Raw genomic sequence first — 24637 nt, forward strand, 5'->3', positions numbered from 1 at the left:
TAACTGATTCAATTGCTGATGACTAGCCAAGATGGAAACTTAGTTACTGCCTCAAAATCTAAACAAAAGAGCCCCTCAGTTCCATAAGCAAAGTACAAGCTAAATGTCTTAATTTCATTGCTGCAAGAGCACCTTGTTCGTTTGAACAAAAGTTTGAAAGGTCTTTTCAGAACAAAGTATCAGTAACAGTTCTTTGGGGGTCCTGCCTCTGTTCATGCATTTAATTTCACTAATATTAAATGCTTGACACACGCAGAGGAGAATAGATCGCTATATGCCAGGCCACCTTTGTTCCTACTAAATGATCTATAATTTTGTGCTTTCTAAAAAAAAACCCTTTTGATTTAAACTAACTTCTTGCTCTTCATTTTTTTAATTCAAAATTGGTTTACGCCTTTCTTAGAGTGAAACTTCATTTTTAATGAAATAAAATGACTGAAAGCTGCTTGGGGCAGTGACATGCATGACGACATTTTTATTTGTTTTTTGTATGTGTGTGTTCTTGCTGTTTTGTAGCTTTCGCGCTCTAGTTCAATGAGTTCATTATCACGTGAAGTAAGCCAGCATTTTAATCAGGTACATGTGGCTGGCCATTTTCACTTACATTGGCTTTTTCCCCCTTTATTTTGCATTTGCTCAGTTTCTTACTAATGCTACTTTAAGTCATTTTCCCCCTCCTCCATTTCACAGAATTAATATTAAAAACAATGTATGATGCAGTGTTCCTTTTAACACTTAAACAGGGTCTTCAAAATTTCACCATTACATTTATCAAAAAGCACATAATCTAGGCATGTTTGCTTTATTTTTATGTTCATAAGTAATTCACTTGGTAATTCTGCTCAACTCTGTCCTTACATTAATGAAAGAGCCAAAGTAGTCAGTTGCCTTAAATTAAAAACAAGCAAGAATATGCTTGTTTTTAATTTAAGGCAATACTGCAATATGCAGTATGCAGTAAGGCAATATGCTGCAATACTCTGAACTCAGTAATGATAACCTTGCCCATTTCATCCGTAAACAACCCCTGTAGGAATTAAAGGAATGCTTCATCTCTGCTGTTAAGTTTCAGTACACTGTAAAGAGCTGACATCATAAAACTTTTTTGTACTTACAATAAAGCACAACAGTTATCACAGATGGAATATTTTATTCTTGGGGGAGGTCTAAGCTCTACTAACAAAACCACAGGTTACTAATTCAGTAAAGCTGCACTGGTGTCTTGTTACTTTTGTTTTTGCATGCTTAGATTTTCAGAGCTGTTTACAGTTCGTGCATGTGATATTATTTTGCCAATGCCTACATTAAGCAAGTAATAATAAAGGTTGCAAAAAGTGCTGACACATTTTGCATCCATGTGTTACAATCTGCTGCTCTGTACCTATTATAGGCATTGCTACTCTAAAGTGTCTTCTTTCTACTAGTAAGCAAACAAAACTTGGGAGAGAGAATACATAGCGTTAATGGAATGTAATCTGCTTTCTAGCCTCTCCGTAGTGTGCCACCTTCTGGGGGACCTCCAGCAGGAACTGTTCAGTTCTACAACCCTTCTCAATTTGCACAAGTGAGTGAAACCGTCATTGTTGCTAGAGAAACTGTGTGGGCTCCTGTATCTTGAAAATAAAGCCAGGTAGCAAAATGTTTCCGACATAGCTCACAGTGATGGTGAAATCTCTTGCTTCGTGTCTGTTGCTCATATCTGCCTTCAGAAAGTGATGTTGCATGATATACCAGTTTCAAACATACAGACAAACTCTCTGCTTTCTTTTCTGCCCTTTATCTCATTGTGATTCATCTCTGCATATGCTCTTCTTTTCCATCTCTGTCCCTTGTTCACTCTTGTTCATCTTTTCTGATCCACACCTACAGCTCTCCTATTGTTTCTGTGGTGCTAGTCCCTTCAATTTGCAAATCACTTGGCCTATCTCTTCTGCTTGTCCTGCCCTCCATAGTGTTCTGGGACTTAATCTTATTAAGTGCTAAGCCAGGGGTCGGCAACCTTTGAGAAGTGGTATGCCAAGTCTTCATTTTTTTTTACTGTAATTTAAGGTTTTGCGTGCGAGTAATACATTTTACATTTACAGGGACCAGCGGTCGGAACCCCAGACCGGCAGCAGGCTGAGCTGCTCATCCCACTGCCGGTCTGGGGTTCCGTCCGTGGCCCTTGCCAGCCGGGGTCCCGGCCCCGCTCAGCCCACTGCTGGCCCGGGGTTCCGTCCATCCAGGCTGGCAGCGGGCTGAGCGGGGCCAGTGGCCAGGACCCCAGCTGGTAGCAGAGTGTGACTAATCAGCTTGCGTGCCGCCTTTGCCATGCGTGCTGCAGGTTGCCGACCTCTGTGCTAAGCCATAGTCCTTTACGTCTGCTCCTCTCAACCAAGTATGCAGGGTCAAAAGGAGTGGGGCCCGAGAGATACTCTAGTTTTAGGCTTTGCTGTTAGGCTAGTAACGGGGTAGCCATGCAGCAGGCTGTCGTTACTATTGGGTCAGGTTCCCTTGCTCTCCCATCCTATTCATCACTTTTGAATTTGTGCCTACACGTGCAACCCTCCACACCTGTGCTGTGGAGAATCAGTCTTGGTGTGTTACAACAGATTTCTGAAATGTGGCTTAGCATCTTAATACTTAATGGCAGCAGACAAGCAAATTGTTCTCTGCCTTGCTAACTGAATCTCTGATAAACTTTGGTTTTATAGTTAAGCAGTTCACATGGATAGTAGTTACATGTAGAATTGATGCTAGAATGTTAAATTTGCTTGTGGACCAGTCCAACTCCTATGTTAATCACTGGGAATTGGATTAGACCTCCACTGTTTTAAACCTGTCTTTTTTCAAAGCAGAAAAAAATTCAGTATTTGTTCTGAAAGGTAACCAGATTTTTGCAGGACTTTTAGTTGGTGAGAAGAGCAATTAAATTACTTGATTTTTATAAATCTTTCTTTTTCAGTCTCCTGCAACTACTGGAAGTTCAAGGCTGGGGAGAATTGGACAGCGAAAATACCCAACATTGAAATAGACTATAATGACTTGATGTTTGGAACACTTACACTAGTTCTGGACATTCTAAGAACTACTCAAATGTTATGGCACATAGTAGTATCATTGCTATCTTGAAATTGACATGACAGTAATTTAATGCTGGCTGATCGTTTGTCATGGGTCTCCCTACTTGTAGCTCATGTACATGAATCATTACCAAACTAGAAGAAATACACATGTTCCCTTAAAAGCTGGTTAGAAAGATCTAATCTCCTATTGGGGTTGGAAAAGGATGAACAGGGGAGGATGTGGTTGTTGTCTGTTGTGAAAACCAACTGTAAACTGCCACCAAAGGGAGGAGTTCTTCGGTTGATTTTAAACCTACCAGTGTGACTTGAAGACATAAATTAGGTTTCAGGGTCATTGCTGAAGGACACTTCCCTCCCAGTGTAGGACTTACATGTCCACCTTTTAACAGAATACTCTATGGCCTTAACAGGACCATGCACAATTGTAATGCATATAAAACAATACTGGCATTTGCCAATATATGAAGGTTTAAGATGCTCATCTGGGAAATGCCTCACATGCTTATTTTTTTTAGGGGAGAGGGGCCACAGCTCATCCAAATAAATAAATTGACCTATAGTGAATTAAAACTGTGACTGTAATAAAATCTAAAATTAGTCTGATTTGGATTTTATCTAGTATGTATGTAGTTGTGTTTTAGACTCCTTGTAAAACAAATTGTATAGTCTGAAAGAAGCTCTTTGTACAATAGTCAATGCTGTACTATTTCTGATGAGTGAGTGTTCTTCTTAAGTGCAATATGGTTACTTGCTTTCTCTCTCAAACTACAGGCACTATATAATTAAGGTGGTAACAGCTTGAAAGTTGTTTAAAAATAGTTTTCCTTTTGAGTGCCAGAATCTGTTCCTAATACTCTGCTCTTGAACTTCCATTAATAAAATAACTAAGGTCTTAAATAGTTAACAACTGAATTTCATACTAAATTAAATGGATTAGACCTCTATTGATCAACTTGAAAAGCTTTAGGTTTAATATAGAAAATTCTGAAAACTATTGAGGTGTAATATTCACATGCATTGAAAAGTCTAAATGGCCCACAAGGAGAGAAAATAAACTTCAAATATTTATTAAATCATTAGGTCATATTTTCTTTAGGATTTGACAAGGAAGCTGATTGATGTTACTTGCATTTCTGCCCATGAGTTGTAATAATGTATATGTGGAATTGTTAATGTTGGCCCTTGATTTTTTTTTTCTTCCCCTTTTCCTGGGTAATACCACCTTTTGAGATCTGGACAGCCTTATGTATATTTCCAAAGGGATTATACATGATTTGAACTAAAATGTGGTGACCTGGAGGAATTAGTAGCCTTCTGGTAATGGTCCATACTCTAAATCCTGGACTTGGTCAGCAGCAGTCAGTGTGGCTTTCTTTTGTAACTTAAAAACCTGTTCAGATACTTGGCTTTAGAGACTGCCAAATATCTTTTAATTCAAGAAGGCTTCCTCTGAGCTGGGAGCTGCTATCTTTCCGAAGTGTTAGATTTGACGCTGTAAATTCTTAAATAAAATATTTTGCGCTCTGGAGCACTTTCACACTTTACTTTTTCTTGTGGTTATTGGTTAGCAAGCTGGTTGGATGAAAGAACTTTTCTGTACAGTTGGAGATACAACTCTGAACACTTCAGGCTTCTTAAATAATTTAGAGAATACTGCCTCTCTGATCTCAAGGATTGCCACTTATCCATTACCAATCTTTAACTTGTATATATTGGAAATTGATATTTCAACCTCTGATTTAAAAGTGATTATTTTCCTTTTAATGTTCAAAATTAAAACCCATTTTACAGTAAATAAATGACTTTCCAATTTATTGCAGGCTTGTAACAGTATTTAAAAAAAAGTGCTTATTAGAAAAGCAATACAGTTGGTTTAAATATCCACTTCTCAGTAAATATCATACAAGGTTTTTTGAAAGGATTCATCCCTGGGTAACCTTCCCAAAACCTCTGATTTTTATATGGTTTTATAAATGTGCTGTTTCCTATTGGTTTTGCATTACTGCAGCCTGATATCAAAAGTAGTCAGTATCTTCTCTTCCACCTTGATACTTTTTTGTGTGTGGCATTTTCCATTTGTCGTGAAATGGTTTAGAAAGCACAATGTTTTTAGCTTTATAATATGCTACTATTAACTGAGTCACAGGGCAAGCAGGTATGTTATACAAAGCATCAGTGATGCAGACTTGATACTAATCTAATCCTCCTAGCTTCAAATGTTTTTCATTAAGTGCTAGCGTTCTTATTTTTTTTATTTTTACTGTGTTTTCTGTTTTCAGATACAGCCAGTTTACTAATGTTAATGAGGCAGCTTTATAGTTCAGACATGGATAATTAGTTTTTCTTCACATCTTCACTGCATGTTTTGTCTTAACTTTTGAAATGCCTACACTTCCTGCAACCACAGGGTCAAATGCTGGCAGCTGTTCATACTTCTGCAATTAACTTAATTTATCTACGTCGGAACGATTAGCTGTCAAGATTTGACCCTGTGGTTCTTGTGAAACCTTTGAAAAGGGAGGTCTTCTCTTGGTATAGATACTAAAGGTCCTATGGTAGTTTTCAAAAGTTCTGGGACCTTGGATAATTTTTTTCCTCCACCTAGAATGCAGCTGCATTTTGATGCTAGTTTGTATACAGTGGTGAGTTTGGGATGACAAGCACTGATCCTATTTATGATGTACACATTCATTGAATTTTTTTGTGTGGAAGAGCCCATGATAAAACCTGCATTAGTTTCTGTTCACTTACAGACGGCTTGAAGTAAGAGGCACTTGCTTAGAACAGACATACTTAAAAACTGTTGCATCCCTACTCTATGAGCACAAGTCAATAAGGTTTTTCCCCTTTTTTAAAAAAAAAGTGGATTTAAGTAAGTATTTAGTAGCATGTATCTAACCTTCAATCAGTTTCTAAGACTGAGAAGCAAGAAAGGTCTTGACTGACACTTCGATCTTCAAAAGAAATTTTATATGAAAGTCCTCCTAGTGCTTAATTTGTAATGAGAGGTTCTGCAGCTCAAGTAATTTTTTTACATTGATAACTGATGCAAGAAGCCTAGAGCTGCCGGGGCTATGAACTGCCAAGCCTAGAGGTGCCAGGGCTCAGCCTTGGCAAGCACTGGCACAAATTAAGCACCGAGTTCTCTCCTTCCATCTCTCAGGTGCAGTGGGTGAGATGGTGTCTCCTCTGATCCGTAATGATTTCCCATAGGGCCGCCTACTGATACGGCAGATCAATTCTGACTTCATGTGCTAGTTTTTCAAAAATCCTAGGAATTTGCTCTACCTTGTATATTTTTAAAAAACATTTCCTTTCCAGAACTGAGACAGAAAAAGCTTCCATTTGTTCTTGCTCAAGTTTTGTAGTGTATGGTGGAAAGTATACTGCAAAAAACCTGGGTTTCTGGCTAACTCTAGTGAGAATCTGCTTGTATAATTAGTGCAGTTTAAAGGATGAGTGTTATTGCCATACCTACTTCAGCCAGTGCTCCAGAACTGACAGTGTTAGAAGCAACTGCAGGATACCATGTAATGGATAGCTGTGGAATAGTGTCTGCAGATAGACAATGTTTCTTCCTAAACTCTTTCAGTTTCATACCCTGAATCATCCCTTCTAAATTCTGTATCCTATCATAGAAATAGCTGCTCTTAGTATATCACATTTAATCCCTTCTGGTATCTTGCTAAATTGTTGAAAAGCTGAACTGGGAGGCCTGTGATTCTCAACAAGGGGTCGGTGGGGGTACATCACTTCATCTAGATATTTGCCTAGTTTTACAACGGGCGACATAAAAAGCACTAGCAGAGCCGGTACAACTGAAACTTGCATCCAGACAATGACTTGTTATACGCTGAAATGTAAGCACACTACTTATATGCCAATGGATTTTTTTATTTATTTGGTAAATGGCTTCCTGTGTCTCCCCCCAAGTCAGTGGGCTGCGCCGCTTGTATGTTTATGTCTGATTTTGTAAGCAAGCAGCTCCCCAGGGAGGTGACAGTGGGGGGTGCGCCAGACAGCTCGGACTCCCGCAAGGGGCACAGGAGGCGGGAAAGGTTGAGCCGCTGCTCTGGCCAAGCAAGGGCCGGTGGCTGGAGGGCGGGGGGGTGACAGGTGCAACCACCCCCGCCGTGCTCAGAGGGGCTCCCGGGGGCTGGGGCCCGGCCGGGCAGCGCTACGAGCCCCTTGTCGCCCGCGGCTCGGCGGCCCGGAGGAGCCCGTGTCCCGTTGTCACGGGACGGGCCCCGCGGCGGGGGGCGGCCGGGGCTGAAGGCGCCGGTCCCTCCTCCGGGCGGCAGGGCGCGCTCGCGGCGGGCTCCGGCCCTTCGAGCCGCGGCTGCTCGTTGTCAGGGGCGGCCCCGGCCCGCGGCTGCCGACCGAGCCGGTTGCTAAGGCCGGGCCGCGGGCTGCAGGCGCGGACTGGAGGTGAGGGCGGCGCCGGATCCTCCCGCTGGGCCCCCGTCCCGCCGCGGCCCCGCCATTAGCGGCTGCCCCCCCACCCCCGCGTCGCTCGGCCTCTGACTCGCTCCCCCGGCCCGTAGGGTCACTGACCCCCCCTTGTTCGTCTAGGCCCCCCCGTGTATCCCCCCCGCGGGGACTCCCCCCGTGTATCCCCTACAAACACACGCAGAGTGTGTCAAACCCCCTCCCCCATACACACCCACCCTGGTGTGTCTCACCGCCATAGCCACAGGCACAGTCTGCCCCCCCCTATACACACACACAGTATCCGTGTCCCACCCCGCGTGTGCGCACACACTTGCCTGCCGTGAAATAAGTGTTTCCAACACTAACACAAAGCACGATCGGCCCCAACGATGGGGGTTCCGGCCCCAGGAAAGGGGAGCTGGTGGGGCGGGGGGGCCTTTCCTAACCATGCTGTTTAGACTCTGTCCACCCGGTCACCGAAAAGTCCCAGCCCCTTTGGAAACAAATAGTTTCCCCGGTTCTGGGAGTGACTGGCCCTTTTGGGGGGTAGCGTAGTGTTAGGGTTGAACAGGAATTAATCTGGAGTCCTCCTTTTCTTTAGCTAATAAAGAAACCCTGCCTTTATTCCCTCCAGGCTCCTATGCTGCTCCAGTCACCATAGTAGTTTTAATAAATTGTTGTTTGCATTACCAGCAGAACTTTTCTTACAAGTACCCTAGAAAATAATAGGTGGTATGGTGATTTGAACCCATGAGTCTCAAAGGGTTTTAGATTATTTTGGTTTAGCTCTAAATTGGTGAGGAACAGTAAAATGAAGTAAGCTGCTCTTAAACCAAAATAAGAGGGGTTTGCACCAGTTCAACAAGTTATGCAAGCTTGTGTGCAGGGGAGGCCTAAGGCTCTGAGGCAGGTAAGTAGTAGTGTGCCCATTTTACAGGTGAGTAAATCTCCTCTGAGGGGTTAAAAGCTCATAAAGCTCCTAGTAAATGTTTGGTGCCATATTAATAATAAATCAGTGGTGAATGCAGGAATAGAGTGTCATTCCAGACTCCCAGCCACTGGAGAACATGCAGGGCCGGCTCTAGGCACCAGCAAACCAAGCATGTGCTTGAGGCGGCACAATTCCAGGGGTGGCAGGATCCCAAGACTGTCTCCCATAGAGGGGCACATACAACTCCTAATGCTGCTGCAGCTAATGGAGAGTCTTCAGCTTAAGAGGTAGTGGCCTATGTGTTTTGCAGCCACAGGTCTACCTTAATTGATTATGGTGATTCGGGATCATTACAGAACCTGAGATCACTGAAAACTTACTGGTTTCTGATGCTGAATGTTTTACCTACCTATATTACTGAATCACCACACAGAGTGACCATCTGAAAGCCTAAAAGATTAAGGTGGTAACTTGTATGTGGTTTTAATTTCCATTTCCTGCTCTGCTAAAGCGAACGAACATCCTGTCCTATTAAACGCATGGTGGGAATTTACTTCCAGTTCTGTCACATACAGTCCTTGGGAAGTCACTTCACTCTTCTGGGCCTAAATTTCCCCTCCTGTAAAATGGAAATAACACTGACCTTTCTTACAGGGGGCTTGTTGAGGTTTGGAAAATGCTTTGAGATCCTCTGATGGAAGGTGCTATGCAAGAGCATGATTTTATTGTGTTTATAGTATATGGCTCAGGAGGTTGTTACAGTTCTGTTTCTTTTGGGCAATTGCAGGTTTCTTACCTCTAAGGCTTTTCCAGCCATGCATCTTGCTACTCACGTAACTTTCCTGTATTCCTGGCAAAAGACTCAGGTGTATTCACATTCCTGATCTGTGTTTTGATTCAAACACCTGAACGTACCACCCTGGGAGCCAAAACTGTACAGTAAAGGAAGATGACTCTTTGAGGGACTGACTCTATGGAGAGGAGTCCATAACTGGTACATGGGAGGAGAATGAACCCTCCAAATGGATTTTCCCCACATGCAGTGGCATGTATTACTTCAAGCACAGAGGGCAGAGTACTACAGGACCAGCAAGTGAAGAAGGCTGGTGGAGCTATGAGGAAGGAGGCTGGTGACAGCAGGGTGCTTGCACTTGAGGACCATCCAGACATAGAATCCTTTTTAAATGACACCTTAAGGTTTCCCCCTGATGAAATCAAACCCAATATGAAGATTAAATCTGTCACCCCAAAGCCTCCCAGGAAACCCAGGCTGGCACGAGCATCATCTCTTGATGAGAAAAGCTGGAGGAGGAGGAGAGTGTTTAGAACGAGTCAGGAAAATCTGATCGATCCCAGTGAGACAAGCTCCTCCAATGGCTCTCTCCAGGAGTCGTCCCTGAGACCTCCCACCAGGAGCAGAGTGGTACTCAATGGTGATCAGGGTTCTTTGCACAACTTGCAGGATGCCTCGGAACCGAGCCCTTATAGGAAGAACAAGGGTAGCATTTCTGATTCCGAGAAACAGGTCTCTGAGGTTCCCAGTGTCTCTGTGGGGCTTATGCAGGGGAAAGAATCTTCAGGCAGCAAACCCCGGCTGTCCAAAATAACACCGCCTCGACCGCTGCCCCCCCTGGAACTCAGCGTGGCCTCTCATGTGCTGAGGACAGCTAATAGGATCGACTCCGATTATATGGATTACCAACATTATTCTCAGAGCAGGTTTGAAAGGTTGAGCAGCAGCCTGAGTGACACGGGTCTTCACAACAGTGGGATGGTCTGCGATAGCTGTTCCACAGACTCCATGAAGTCTACGTTCAGCCTGCTCACCCCTCTTCGTGCCAAGGATGTTCGAAACAGGTATATTCTCCATGTTTTCATAGCAGAGAGAATACAGCATTTGTTACTAGATGGCCAACTGCCTTGCAGAATTCTGTTTGTCTGCAATAAATAACTTGACCACTGAGCAAATTATCATTGTTCACTTATATTCACTGTCATGGGAAGGGCAAGTGAATCCATTTTTGAATGGCTGCTTTATGGCAAAGCTCCTCAGAAGAGCAGCATGTTAGGAAGAAACACGGGCTGGATCAATGTGCGTCCAGGAAGTGCAGGGAATATTTTGAGAGCAAAAGCATAACATGTAGAAAGTGCAGTCACTGGGTGTATTAATCAAGGTTTCATAGCAGAATGCTTTTCACATGCATAGCTGTAAAGGTTAATGTTCTTAACTGTTTTGAAGATGAAAAGCTCAGAATAAGCGCTAAATATAATGTTGGCTTTTTCATGCTGTAACTTACTTTCACATGAAAAAATGATTCAAAAGTTAATTACTTTCAGCTTTCTGATAATACATAAGTAGTTGGTTTTGCCGGGGTAATCCCAAAATCCAGATATTCTAGCTGAAACTACTAGTTAAAACAGGGCTTTTTTCTTTAGCAGAAGCTGCATGATTTTCAGAGATATCTGATCAGAAAACTCCAATGTCCAGTTCATTTTTATTTCCTGTTTCTGGGCAGGAGGAGAAAGTAAACAATTTACCAGGATCCATAAATCTGACAAGAATATCGTATTGAAGGAGAGGCACTGGGCACATGCCGTTTCCATTGGCTTCAGTGGGAGCTATAGGTGCTCAGCCCCTAACTTAGGCATCTGATCATTTAATGTAATGAGTCAAATTGAGATGGCTGGGATCTTGTCAGAACTGGCAAATACAGTGGTATAGCCTTGGTGTGTTTGTCCATTGCTAAAAGAGCTCACATAGGGCCAGCCAAGGATTTACCTGCTACTCTCAGAAGTGAAGAGAATTAGCCAATGAATTACAGGGTGACATCATCTGCTAATGTGGTAGAGCAGTGGCAGTTCTCCGTTTTGCTGGAAGTGTGTTTCTGCTAAGTAAAAAGCTAGGAGAATGCCTTCCAGCTGCTTGACATTAGAGCAGGCTTTGGCCCCAGCCCTGTGGGGTGCGGAGTGGCCTCAACTCCCAGTGGTGTGAATGGGTACTGAGGCTCTCAGTTCCTTACATGAGGTATTCAGCTTCTCACAGGATCAGGCCGCATGTCAGCACCTATTTCATCTGTGTCTCGCAGGAGATTCTAGCCTGCAGATTTTCTAGAATCCCTTGGGAAGGGAGCACAATTCTTCCCCTCCTCCCCTTCCTACCTTCTGGAGTATGTTATAGAAAAGAGTATAAAGAAGGGCTTGTGTTCTGTAGAATGAAGAGGGAATAAATCCAAGAAAAGACAGTGAAGTAGTGGAATCCCTCTGAAATCTGTAGTATCTCCAGAAACCCCAGGCCTAGAACTAAATGCAAGGCTTTATGAATGACAGGCTGTCGCTCAGAAAGCTCCGGAAAGGTTTGAAAAGCAGAGAGAGGCCCAAGTCAAAACCCTGATTTAATGCAATCTCCAGCTTTCGGGGGTGTTTGATACTGAGCCCAAAACTGGATCTGAATATTGCCCATTCTCCTACTGTGCTTCCTATGTGTATCTCTTGCTTCTTTATCCCCCACGTTGAGTTGGATTCAACAGTTGTTTTGTAGGGAACAGGCTTGTGAGTCCTCCTCATCTAGTTGCCAGCATAACCCCAAGCAAGCAGCAACAGATTATTAAGAAGTAGCAATTGTCATCATCCAGTTTCTATACTGGGACATTTCCAAACACTAAAGAAGGAAGGTGTTTGATCATCTGTCCATCCCAGTTGCTGCTTTAATTTTCTTCTTATATTTGAGAATTTTCTAGTTTTATTCAAATGCTCGGTAGCATCTGGAACTCATTGCCACAAGATGGTGATGCAGAAAACAGCTTAGCAGGGTTCTAAAGCATATTAGACATTCATATGAACAATAAGATTAATAACATGTGAGGCTAAATAATTATAAGGGATATAAATCCTCATACCGTAATGTACAAGTCAGGTAATTGGTGTTAGGAAGAAATTTCCTCTGCAGGCAAGTTATTGTATACTTATCTGTTTTGGGTTTTCTTGCACCTTCCTCTGAAGCAGCTGTTGGAGACAGGATACAGGGTGAGGGAGACCATTGGTCAGATCCTGCATTCCCTGACATTATGTTGTAATCATTAATTGCAGGGTTTAAGGCTCCACAGACTAAACCAGATGAGAAGTATTAATTCAGCCTGCTCTCCTTTCATGAGTGTCCCTGCCGAACCCCGACCATCCTAGCAGCAGATTCCCTGCAGGACTCATGGGAGCAGTTGGGGAAATCCATCTGTTTCAAATTGCACATACTGTTTTATGTAGGGCTCCAGAAACCTTTTATTTAGAAAAATCTTATTTGACAGAGTAAATTGAAGTGAGAATAAGATTATCTGAATTTGACTCCTTAGTTCCCTGCACCCTAATGCAGGAACTATTGTAATGTTTTTATTTTATGAGGTGAACTAGTTCATACTATTATTGGGAGCTAGTTCTTGGTGGGGCTCGGTCATCAAACCAGTCACACTATTTGTTCCCATGTATGAGTTTAATACTGGAAGAAGAAACAATCTGTACAGCCACCCGCCAGGTACAGCACAGGTAACATCACTGCAAGCTTCCCCGACACTGATGCACCAGGAGTGTCCCTGCCATGACTGAAAGAGACTAGGAACAAGAGGCTAGTTCAGTGTTCATGGTTCATTCAGTCCTTGAACGCTCCACTGAGATTAACATGAAATGTGACATTCGGGGGAACTGAACTCTGCCTACCAAATTCATTTTCTACAAGCCAATGTTGGCAGATGGTAGGAACTTCTGTTCATACCAACCTGCGTTGTGTTTGAATTGGTGACCTAGAGAGGTGCAGCTACGTACCATTTCCAAGTGCCTGAGTTGTCAGTTGACCCTCCTCCCAAATTCATTTTATTTAGAACATTTCAGCCAGAGATCATTCTCCTTTTCCTCTGCTGAATAACTAATAAACTAGCTTATAACATCCCATCTGTTGACTGTGTTGGTATACTTATATGGCACCCAGTAGTGGAGCATTATCAGAGTTATCCAGAAGCTAGATGAGGGTTTTCTCCTCTGAGTGAGAATACAATTTTAACTGGAGCCTGACTTGATACTTCTGTTAGATATTCAGCAAAATGTGGGTGGGCTCTAATACATTATTTCTGGTTATAGTGTTCCTTCCTGGAGTTCTGTCCAGTTCCTCTTCCTAAGATGACTGGACATGTGTTCCTCCAGAGCTTCCTGACACCAACCTGAGCATTGGTCAGAGGTTGAGTGGGGATCGCTTGAGAGAATTGCAAGCAACTTTGGCAGTGCTCAGAGAGAGCTCTCTAAATTGGATGTTGTAACTGAAAAGAGTGTTAATACAACTTGGCTGTTTAAAAACGTCCCTTCCGGTTTAGAGTATAGTCAGGAAGCTTGCATGCTGTGAAACAGGATCCTGAATGTTCTGTTTCTCCATAAGAAGACCTCTGAGAACTCCAAGCTACTCTTTGTTTTGTGTGCTTCAGAGTCTCATGCTTATGGCCTGGTGCTCCCTCAGGCAGGGATGATCTCATCAGATCTGCCAAGCTAAAGCAGGCTTGGGTCAGTTCAGTACTTCACTTCAGTGGATATGAAACTCCTCAAGGAGCACCCCTGGTGCTGCAGGAAGTAGTATGAGTGATTCAGTACATTGCATTATTCCTGCTGAGCCGTTACTGACCGGGGCCCATGTGTTATAGTAGAACTGTGCTGCTAGAATTGTCATCTCTTGACTAAGATATCAAACAAACCTGACCACTTGTGGGTGTTAAAAAACCCTTGTGGCACTTTTCACAAGAGAGTGTATGGATCCTGGTGTTCTGGCCAGATTCCTCTTTTGTCATGTCTTCTTTCCCTGGAAGCAACTCAGTATTTAATGCTGCATTTCCAAAGGCTGTGAATATTAGCTCATTTTTTAAAGGAACTTTTAATAGACAAAGTACTATAAAATGTTAAATATTGTTAAGATTTGGGTCTATTCTTGAGTGATGCAAACTAGGATTCCAGCAACCAGAACATTTGCTTATTTGCCTTTTTAACAATATGGAGTTTTAAAAATACATTTCCCTTTCCCTGTTTCACAGAAGCTATTTGGAAGGCAGCCTTCTAGCTAGTGGTGCATTGCTGGGAGCAGAAGAACTGAGCAGATATTTCCCGGATCGGAACATTGGAATATTTGTGGCCACCTGGAACATGCAAGGCCGGAAGGTGGGTACATGAATCTCCTGAATTTGGCTCTTGGCAGTGCATGTTTCCCCCTATGTTTGTTAAACGGACTAGCGCCGCTGCTTCTTGCGAAATTGTCACTTTCAATATATTTATGATGTTGATCCTCATCTGCCTGAGTAGCTTAGTCTCTATGGCTGCTCAGCCTTCCTCCTGTGTCCTTGGATCCTCTTGCACATGCACAGTTGAGTAGACGTGACCATTGTAATGGTGAAACCTGTAGTATTTGGTAAACAGGGAGCAGGAAGCGGGGAGCTGCCGCTTTTTTATTAGTATTGTGAGTGCTCCCTAGGGCCTTAGTTAGGATTGGGGCCCTATTAATCTGTGCGATGCACAATTGCTTATGGAGAGAATGTCTTTGAAGAGGAAGATAATCATAATTACATCTCTGCACAGCAGAGAAACCTTAGATTGCTGCAGCCAAGTTACTTAGGGACAGTACCAGAGAGAGACTGAGGAACACTAGGTGAGTTCAATGGGGGATGCAGGTGCTTGGCACCTCTTGGGATCAGGACCTTAAAGAGGTCGGTATATTAGCCTCTAAACTCTTCTTAAATAAATATCCGAGAGAAGTTAAAAATACACACTGGGCCACGGCATTCATCGTGTGGCCTTGACCAAAACGCTTCACCCCCTCTGTGTCTCAATTTCCACATCTACAGCCTGGGTACAATGATGCTTTGCGATGGGGCAGGGAGGTTATTAGACTTGATTAATGTTGAGCATCTCAAAATGCTGTGTAAGTGCAAAATATTAGCAGTGGTCGTAAATGATTTATTAACTCATTAAGCTTGAAGCTTTTCTGGATTTTCCCTCCCCTCCTTTTCCAAATGCTAGCATAACAGATACTGTGCATCTCTTCCCTTTTTTGCAGGAACTTCCAGAGAATCTGGATGACTTCTTGTTCCCATCGGATCCTGACTATGCCCAGGACATGTATGTTATTGGCATTCAAGAAGGCTGTCCAGACAGGTAGCAGAAACAGCGTAATGAAGAGCCACCCTTGTCACTTGCTAATCACTGCTGGGTTTTTTTCTTTTTAAATTAGTTTTCAATTCACCAAAAACCGGAATAGACTTGCCCTTGTGCTTTATCTATATTTCATAAATCTGTGAATTCGTCAGTATAAGGAGAAAACGAGTTCTAGAAGGTGCCTTTATTTAACCTCATAGTAGCCCTAACTGCCTATCATCACCCAAAGTTTGGCCTCGGTACGCCTCTCACTGAAGGCAATAGCAAAACTCTCTCTTGATTTCAGTGGGAACCTTCAGCTTTGCTGCTGACTTGTGTGACCTTAAGCAGGTTAGCTCCCCAGGGTACTGCGAGGCGTCAGGCTGGATGAAAGGTGCTGTGGATGTGCATTCATTCTTAGCATCCTTCCAAGAGTTTCAGAATGCCTTCTGGCCGTTCCTGTGATCTACTGATATGTAAAACTATGTCAGAGTAAAGCTGCTGCATGCAACCGGCAAGGTGCTTACTGTGTTTGCCTACAGGTTTTATAGTCCTCAGTTTAAAAAGCTGTTTGTCTTCAGATCAGCGCCATTGTTTTGGCAGAGGAGGTTTGCTGTGAAAACCCTTATATGGTAGCGGTTGCTGTACCCTCACACTAGTGGTTCTCCACACTGCCTGCTCATTCCATTGTCTTCCTCATCACCTTCACCTTCCTCCTCATCACCAGTGGGCATCATTCTGGCACCTCCCAAGGACTACATCTCTCTCTCCTCCTGCCCACAGGCTGACAACTCTTCCCCTCCACATTGTCCTGTAGTTGTGATGTAGCCATGGTGCTTTTGTTGTCTCCCATAGAAGAGAGTGGGAGATCCGTCTGCAGGAGACGCTGGGGCCCCATTACGTCATGCTGTACTCATCTGCACACGGAGTTCTCTACATGTCAGTGTTCATAAGAAGAGACCTCATCTGGTTCTGCTCAGGTATGTTGTTAATTAAGTGCTGGAGATTACAGCGAGGGAAAAATTGCGCTGTCACTGTGTGGGACAGGGAGGCTTGTAATGAAACCTCAGAGAGTGGCATCAGTTAAAGGCATAAATTCCCCTTACCTCCTGAAAGTGTTTGTGATGCCCAAACTCTGATCAGTAGCCTGCCAAGCCAAATCGGACCAGGCCTTTTGAGAGCTCCGTGGCGGTTGTGAGCGCTAAGCACCTCTTGGGAGCAGGGTAACCTATGTATTTATTATGAACCACAAGCCAGAGAGGCTGGCTTTCCGGACTAAGCCTCTGGACTCCCTTCAGTTCGAGGCTCATCTGCCACCAGGGTGGGTGCATCCTTTCATCCTTCTGAAGGCTAGATTCCCAGATAGACAAGCTGAGTGACATTCATTTTGCTGCGTCTCTCTCGCAGATGGCACCTTGACAGCAGAGGTCCTGTCTGTGCCACATGGACCTTCACAAACCTGTGGCCCTTGCTAGGTGTTTTCCCTATGTCCTGAGCCAGAATATTCCTCCACTCCACGGTTGTATGGTAGTGTGTGTTCCTGTTAACTGCCTGGCTGGGCCCCTGCCGGAGGGTGGTGTATTGCAATGATGCCAGGCACGTACAGTTTGTAAAGTGAGCTGGGATCCTCGGAGCCCTATCAGACAATGCAGCAGTCTGATTAAATGACTGTCCCCTCCTCCCTTCCCGTCCTCTTTCCTCCGCACAGGGCAGTTTCAATGGGCTTCCTGTAGCAGCAGCAGCAACTTCTCTTTCCCTTCTCCCTACAGAGGTGGAATACGCCACTGTGACCACTCGCATTGTGTCTCAGATCAAAACCAAGGGAGCCCTGGGAATCTGCTTCACGTTCTTTGGGACTTCCTTCCTCTTCATCACTTCCCATTTCACATGTGAGTCAGTTACTTACTTAACACAAATGTCCTGCTTGGGGGGGGAAATTGCTTCACCTGGCTTACAAGATACATGTGCCCATTTGCTGTATTACTTACTGCTCTGAGGCTGACTCTGACATGGAGCGTCTGTGTTTTGCTCCTCACACTGGTAAAGTGTATGAATTCCTTATTTTAATCTACTCTTTGCCATAGCACACCCCACCATTTAAGCTGTGAGCAAACCCAGTGGGGAATGAACTCCTTGTTGGCATGTCTGAACTACTGCTTCTGCCTTCACTGCGTTTCTGAGATCTGAGCCTTTCCCTCTAACCACACAGCTAAACCCTGCTCTTCTGGCTTTATTACTGTAAGCTTCTCTGTGGTCTTCCAACACTCCCTCCCCCTCCATACAGAGAACAGCTGCTAAAATCCTCTCCTGCTCTCATTCCATCCCCCCCTGCTTTGAATCCCTCCACTGACTCCTTTCTTCTCCGGTGCCCCAAATTCAGGCTCCTTGTTTTTGAGGCTGCTGCTCCTCATCTATCTCCCCTTGTCTCTCATCATTTTGTCCCATTTCTCTCTCCTCTGCTTTGCCAGTGATGCCAGGCTTATCCCCATTTGTCCAGCTTTCCCACACTCTCCCCTACATAAAGAATGGGGGCTGGTCTACAAAGTGACTCCCCTCCCCTCATTTAAATCTCTTCTGAAGATCACTCCTACCGACTAGGTCACCTCCATGAACATTACCTTAATGGATCCTGAGAGTGCAGAGGGGTGGTGATGCTGGACACTGGGTTTGAAGCTGAGGATTGCAGGGTTGGGAAGTATGAGGGAAGGGAACTCACAAACCAAACATCTACTGACACACCAAATGCTCTGTATGTTGTGTCCCCTTTCCCCATCCCTCACCTCTTGCTGCCTTTTTAGTGTATACTCTCTTCAGGGTAGGGACCATCTCATCCTACATGTTTAGAAAGTGCCCAGCACATTTTGGACTCTGCCACAATCATTCTACATAATAATGATCCATGGCGATTGAATTCAAATTCTGCACAAAATCTCCATCTTTCCACATACATTTGCAGTGTTTATGCATCTCTCTTTCAGCGGGGGATGGTAAAGTGTATGAGAGGATACTGGACTACAACAAAACCATCCAAGCACTTGCACTTCCCAAGAACGTCCCAGATACAAATCCCTATCGATCCAGCCCTTGTGAGTAACTTGATGTGAACAGAACCCATGTCTCTGGGCGTGTGTATGCGTGCGCATGCGCGGCTAGTGGAAGGGTTTGTGGGTTAACTTGCTGCTCCACCCCAAAGCAGAAATGGGGCTGATGGCCTGTCTCACTTGGCTTTGCAGCCGATGTCACAACTCGGTTCGACGAGGTGTTCTGGTTTGGAGACTTCAATTTCCGACTCAACAAGGATCGTGAGAGCGTGGATTCAATCCTGAACCAGCATCTAGAAAAAGATATGTCCACGCTACTGCAGTATGACCAGCTCATTAAAGAAATGAATGATGGTAAGGGACTTGCTGCCTTCACCTCTACTCCTAGGCCCCACTGACTGGAGATTTCCAAGCATGTGAATGTCTGCAGCCTGCCACTGTGAAATAAGTGAGGGCGTTGGCTCTGGAAAGGGAAAGCCAATAGCTTTCAAATCTAAGGACACTTCAAAGTAGGGGAGTAGGAATGTGAATTCTTGGGTTCTGCCTGACATGCCACATGCTCCTGCCGAGGTAGTCAATTATTATGAATCATGTCTATTATGGGGGAGCCTACGGGCCAGCCAAGACTGGGCCCCATTGTGCCAGTTGCTGTACAAACACAGGGTAGAAGATGGTCCTTGTCCCGAAGAGTTTACAGTCTGAACAGACAAGAGAAACGCAGGGCAGAACACACAAGTGAACAATGTCATGGCAGCAAATATCATGTTAATTCCACCACCTGGGTCCTAGTGCCCCTGGAGTTGGGGGGAGTCTCCCCTGCACTTAGGTGGGGTGTGGTTTGCCTCTGTTTACTGCTCTGTAAATTGGAGATAATTTCCACCTGTCTCACAGGGGTGCTTAGAGCTGATTGATTTGCAAAGCATGCAGAGGGTTTCAATGGAAGGTACCATAAACATGCCAAGTATTAGTTCTCCAGTCTTTTAAATGTTCCCTTACTATAGATTTGCCCTTAATTTGAACAGACTTTAGCTAGCCCCATTTATGCTGTCTGGGTCCGGTTTTGTAGCCCTGTATGTTACTGGTTTAGTTTCTAGCTGTGATTGCCAAGCTGCTGTTAAAATGTGTGTTGTAAATGCCCAGATGCTGTTATGCTCGGTTACGAGGGTTCTTCATGCTGCCTCCCCTTCCCCTGCAGGGGCTATTTTCAAAGGGTTCCAGGAGGCTGCCATTCATTTCCGTCCTTCCTATAAGTTCGATCTAGGGCAGGAGAGCTACGACACCACTTCCAAGCAGAGGACGCCTTCGTACACGGTACAGGGTTCCTTATAAACACGCTTCTGGGGAGGGGATGGACTAACAATCCTCCATGGCCACTGTAACGGGTTCCCTGCTCGTGGCTGGGACGCCTCCCCCTGGCTGCATCTGGGAAATAGCTCTGCGTGGGGAGATGCCCTCCTACCGCTCGTGTGGCCCCTCTTTTGCTTCCTCTTTACGGCTTGGCCCTCCGGCCACGTCACTAGAGTTTCCCTTCCGGGGTATCAGGCTCACTGGCCTGGTGGACCGGCTGTCATTCCCAGCAGTCCTCCAATTCGACTATGCCACTTCCCCAGTGCAGGATGGGGGAACCTGGGCCCACACACTAATCTGGGTTCTAGCTCAGGGACCCTCGAATCAGCAGCCACGGTCTGCACTATCCAAAACCTTGCTGCGATTTCCTTGGGCCATTTCCTGCTCCACCGCCCCTCTGGGTAAACCCTGCCTTCATGGTCAGGGCTTCTACTCTGCCCCGGGTCTCTTCCTTTCCCTCTGTACGCCCAGAGAGTGACTGCAGGCTTCCTGGCCTTATACCAGCCCTGCCTACTCCTGCCCAGCTGGGCTTCAGCCTCTCTGTGCTTGCTTGTCAAGCCTAGCTCTCCTTCAGGTGGGCCTACTTCACCCCTCTGAGCCACATTAACACTTTCCAGGCTAGTGTGGGGTGAACATCCCATCACAGCTGGATAGCAGTTCTGCTCCTCTCTAAGGGAGGAAATCCACCTATCATGGGGGACTGATGGGATGCCCTCCCCATCACCATGCGTCTACTTGATCAAACTGCCATGCTGGGAACTTCCACGTCTTCCTGAGCAGAGTGGCGCACAGGGGGTGGGGTAGGGGAAGGGTCACTGGATGCTCAAATACATGGATCTAGGAGTCCCTGTCCCCTGCCAGATAGGAGGTGAGATGTGGCAGGCACAGCTATCCCTCTTTGAGTCCAGAGGGTCAGCCATGTAGGGCATGGAAGCTCATCGAGAGGGAATTCTCACCCACACGTAGAGCTGGATGCAAAGCAGATCCTTGGGTTTGCAGTGCCAGATGTGCATCCTTCAGTGTGCTGCCTCCATCCCAGGGTGCTAGGACAGGGGAGAATGAGTCCTACACAGGGCTCTGAGTTCCTTTGATTGCAAGGCACTTCTGAAAGTGGAGGGTTTTAAATTAACCTGTGTCTTTAGTGAACAAGTGTTTCTCTCCAGGGCAGATAAGCAAAGGGGAGTGACCATCTGTTTCCCTTCTTCTTTCTCTCTCGACCTTCCAGGATCGAGTGATCTACAGGAGCCGTCACAAGGATGACATCCATGCAGTGAAGTACGCCTCCTGTTCCGTGGTCAAAACATCAGACCACAGGCCAGTGTACGGGCTGTTCCGGGTGAAAGTGAGACCCGGCAGAGACAAGTAAGTGACCTGTTTGTGCATCTACGCATGTGATCAGGCTGCAGTGATTTCCTAGGACATGTTCCCAGTCAGGAATTTGTGGCTTATGTTGTCACAAGAGCTCCTGAGATGGAATGAATCCCCTGTAACTCACTGCAGTGTATTTGCTCTCTGTGCAACGTTTGGACCCAGCGCTGAAAACAATAAAAAGCATTTAACCCAGCTTGGCCATAGCAGAATCCATCCTGCCAGCCCCCTTGGTCCTTCTGAGGGATAACTTGAGTCCAGTGCATTTACCACGTAGGCATGCTCACCTGAGAGACAGCTCTCATTGCCCTTTATAGAGGAAATAGGGGGGCTGCCCTTTTTCCCCTCCCCAGAAGTGGTTGCGTTTCAGTAGAGCTCTATGTATACAGCTTGTTAAGCACCTTGGGATCCTTTAGGATTCATAACTCTAGAGAAAGGTAAATATCAATCATTCTCTAACATTTTAACAGCTTGTAAACATTAGTTGGTTTGAATCCATGAAGCTGGCGAGTTGCATGCTCAAGTAATTAAAAATGTAAAAGAATCTATAAATTAGAAAACAGTGCTGACTGGGTGTTTGGGAAGTCAGTGCAGTTAAAAATGGCTGTTTGCTCAGTTTCAGATGTGGGTGGGTTTGTGCCTGAGCTCAACAGGTGCTCTGTTCTGTTGTGGGTGAAATGTGACCAACTCAACGTGATAAATACAGAGCTGTTGCTGATTCCATGAAGGCAGACAGGTTTGGTGCATTGCTCCAATTCTGCTCGCTGGGAGGTACCTTCTGGGCTCAGGAGGAAGAGGAAAGCTTTCCGACTCTGCATAAGTAAACTCCATCTTAGCCTGAGCGGAAGAGCTGGGACGAGCTGTGGAGCCTTGCACAGTTCAGAGAGACTTTTCTTGGAAGTTAGATAATGAGACTAGCAGGACCAGTTCATAGTTAAAAGAAACAATGAAGGTTTGGTTAGCTGTTTGATTGACAGTCATATGCTTAAGGGCCCAGGGCTGACAGCAGCTTCCTCAGGTATATCTCCCATTAATATTGGAAGTTTCATGCTTAGATTGAGGGTGTTTCCCTTTTACTACTCAATCTAGCCTCTCCAAACAAGCAACGGCAGAGAAACACTTAGTTTCACTTAATGTTAGAGCAAGAGCCAGGTGCTTAGTGCGAGAGAAAATGGAAAAGTTCATTCTTGCTCCTGTCGGGTCCTACACAAATCATGGAGCTCTAAGCCAATGTAAGTTGTGCGCATTGCACAAATCTAACAGCTTTTCTTTATATTGTAGCATCCCGCTCGCTGCAGGGCAGTTTGACAGAGAACTTTATTTAATCGGAATAAAGAGACGAATTACAAGGGAACTTCAGAAGCGGCAGGAGATAAAGGACCAAAAATCCAGCAGAGTCTGTACTGTTTCCTGACCTTAAAGCCCAGCAACAAGCTTGTAAATGGTGCCCTAAAGGAGGATTTCAGACCCAGGCAAAGATGACTTGATTCCATGTCTGCAGAGGTACAGCTCAAGAGGAAGGGGTCTTGGTCTGAGCACCAGCATGACAGTTGATGTGGCCTGTACCAAATGTCTTAAACTTCAGCTCTCAAGTTTCATTTGCATGAGCTAATCCAAGGAACTTGAGTGCTTTTGCTGAAGAGGAAGGGAGTAAATATTCAGAACAGATGCCCCTGCTTATTCAATCAGGTCACTTTTAGCAAAACTTCCTTTGCAAGCCACAGGATGCAGTTAGGTGGTGATGTTGGCCATACCCAAGACAAGATGCCCCATTGGGTGCATTTGTATTATGAGTGGTTACTCAAGGACATTTTTCAAAAAGGAGACAGTTGTGGTTCCATCTGTTCTATTCAGTCTGTTCTGGATACTTGCTTTGTAAGTATCCATCTCAGGAGGGCATTGATGTCAGCTGTTTATTTCTTTACGTGTAGCCAAATGTACAGTATTCTGTAAAATACCTAAGGGGACCAACGAGAGAACCTGAGCAGTCTCTCTCCCAGCTTGATGCTTGCTCATAATAGTTTTGTTGTTGTGGGCCACTACAGCAAGATCGGTATGGATGTACAGTAATCAAAGTGCATTTGATATGGCCTTTTAATTAGTATTTATTTTTACTACTTCTGTTGTTGCTAAGGGTGCATATTAATTTCTCAAACCAGCACATGTCCTTGGATAAAGTCAGACTTTCTGAACCAATGTTCATATCGTAATTTATGGATCCTCTGCAGTAGAGATCCAGTTTCTACTTCAGTGAGAAATTGGCCACAAGCTTGCAGCAGCAAGAGACACTGCAGCTGAAATCAGTGGTGTTAATGTGTAAAAATCTAGAAAAAAGTGATTTACTGTAGAAGTAAAGACAGCACTAAAGAAAGCTACTTTGGGGTGGGAGAAAAATCTGTTTTGACCTTTGGGAGCTATTCAGAGCAAGAACCAGGAATCAGAAGAACTCAGTTCTGTTCTTTCTCTGATTCTCAGTTTGGAGAAGTTCTGTCTCCCCTGTGGTTGTTTCCCAGTCAGCAAAATGTGGAGAATCTCTCTCTCTCTCTCTCTAATGGGGCTTTTTCTGGAGATAAAGTATTACACTGGTAAAATGTATGTGACAGTTAATACTATAAAACTTCTCATGGGCATACCTTGCTTGAATCATTAGCTAAATTTAACACTTTTTAAACCACATTACTACTGAAAATACAAAGCAAATGGTTTGGAGGAAGCTCCATTGTAATTAGGTATTTGGCAATCACCTACTTCCACAAAAAACCTTTGGATGAAAAGATGTATTTTAGAACATGAACAATATTGTGATCATTCTCAACTCTGAGAAGAAAACCTATGAGAAGTGCTACTGTTCATTGGTAATAAATTAATCATCTTTTCATGTTTTAAACAAAAATCCTGCTCTCAGTAATCATGTATCAATCCCTCCTTGAGCAAAACTTGCATTGTGGTATCTGAGGGTAGAATTGTTATATGTGTAGGAGAGACAATAAGAATTGGCTGCTTTACGGAAGGAATATAAGGCTCAATCTTGCAAGGTGCTGAGCACACCAGCCTTGATCCAGCAAGACTGAAGTCTGTGGGACTACTCACATGCTTAAAGTTGAACATCTGCTTAAGTGCTTTGCTCGACTGACCTGAGCACCTTATAGGCCTGACTCCTTAATGTGTCTCCCCATCCCCTTAAACCAAAATCTGATTCCTTTTTTAAAGTGATATTTTCATACCGTAAACATATAAAGAAAAATCCAACTTTATCTGTGTTTTCAGCATTTTCATGTTAAAGCACCTGTTAGTGTATTTTCTGT

At 44.5% G+C, this 24637-nt stretch overlaps 2 protein-coding genes across 9 annotated transcripts in view; both read left to right on the plus strand.

Annotated features, from left to right (window-relative positions):
• SEC16A (SEC16 homolog A, endoplasmic reticulum export factor) overlaps positions 1-4593 on the plus strand; it is a 40890-nt gene extending 36297 nt beyond the window's left edge. For 3 of the 5 annotated variants that reach the window (XM_044992705.1, XM_044992707.1, XM_044992706.1), the window contains 3 exons: positions 517-576; positions 1487-1564; positions 2945-4593. In XM_044992705.1, the coding sequence (XP_044848640.1) occupies positions 517-576; positions 1487-1564; positions 2945-3013 (207 nt within the window). In that variant the 3' untranslated portion in view covers positions 3014-4593. The remainder of the gene's footprint in view (positions 1-516; positions 577-1486; positions 1565-2944) is intronic. The other 2 variants (XM_044992708.1, XM_044992709.1) reach the window with 1 other exon arrangement.
• A 2772-nt stretch (positions 4594-7365) lies between these two features.
• On the plus strand, positions 7366-24586 carry INPP5E (inositol polyphosphate-5-phosphatase E). 4 transcript variants are annotated; one of them, XM_044992597.1, is made up of 11 exons: positions 7366-7493; positions 9215-10284; positions 14484-14607; positions 15500-15597; positions 16432-16556; positions 17346-17465; positions 18555-18662; positions 18810-18971; positions 19813-19928; positions 21190-21326; positions 22614-24586. In XM_044992597.1, the coding sequence occupies exons 2-11, from the start codon at positions 9437-9439 to the stop codon at positions 22744-22746; spliced, it is 1971 nt and encodes a 656-aa protein (XP_044848532.1). In that variant the 5' UTR covers positions 7366-7493; positions 9215-9436; the 3' UTR covers positions 22747-24586. The 4 variants fall into 4 exon arrangements, with proteins under 4 accessions (XP_044848532.1, XP_044848534.1, XP_044848531.1 ...); XM_044992596.1 differs by lacking the exon at positions 7366-7493 and adding an exon at positions 8287-8406; XM_044992598.1 differs by lacking the exon at positions 7366-7493 and adding an exon at positions 8287-8406 and having other exon boundaries at positions 15500-15561.
• The last annotated feature ends 51 nt before the right edge of the window (positions 24587-24637 follow it).

This window comes from Mauremys mutica, chromosome 18, assembly GCF_020497125.1.
Source record: "Mauremys mutica isolate MM-2020 ecotype Southern chromosome 18, ASM2049712v1, whole genome shotgun sequence".
Taxonomy (NCBI): domain Eukaryota; kingdom Metazoa; phylum Chordata; order Testudines; family Geoemydidae; genus Mauremys; species Mauremys mutica.

What these genes read in the sequence shown, in the direction of transcription:
- INPP5E (XM_044992597.1), top strand. Translation starts at nt 9,437, where the DNA reads ATGAACCCTCCAAATGGATTTTCCCCACATGCAGTGGCATGTATTACT. An exon ending in CAAGAAGGCTGTCCAGACAG is followed by an intron (nt 15,598 to 16,431) that starts GTAGCAGAAACA and finishes TGTCTCCCATAG; the next exon opens with AAGAGAGTGGGAGATCCGTC. An exon ending in CATTAAAGAAATGAATGATG is followed by an intron (nt 18,972 to 19,812) that starts GTAAGGGACTTG and finishes CTTCCCCTGCAG; the next exon opens with GGGCTATTTTCAAAGGGTTC.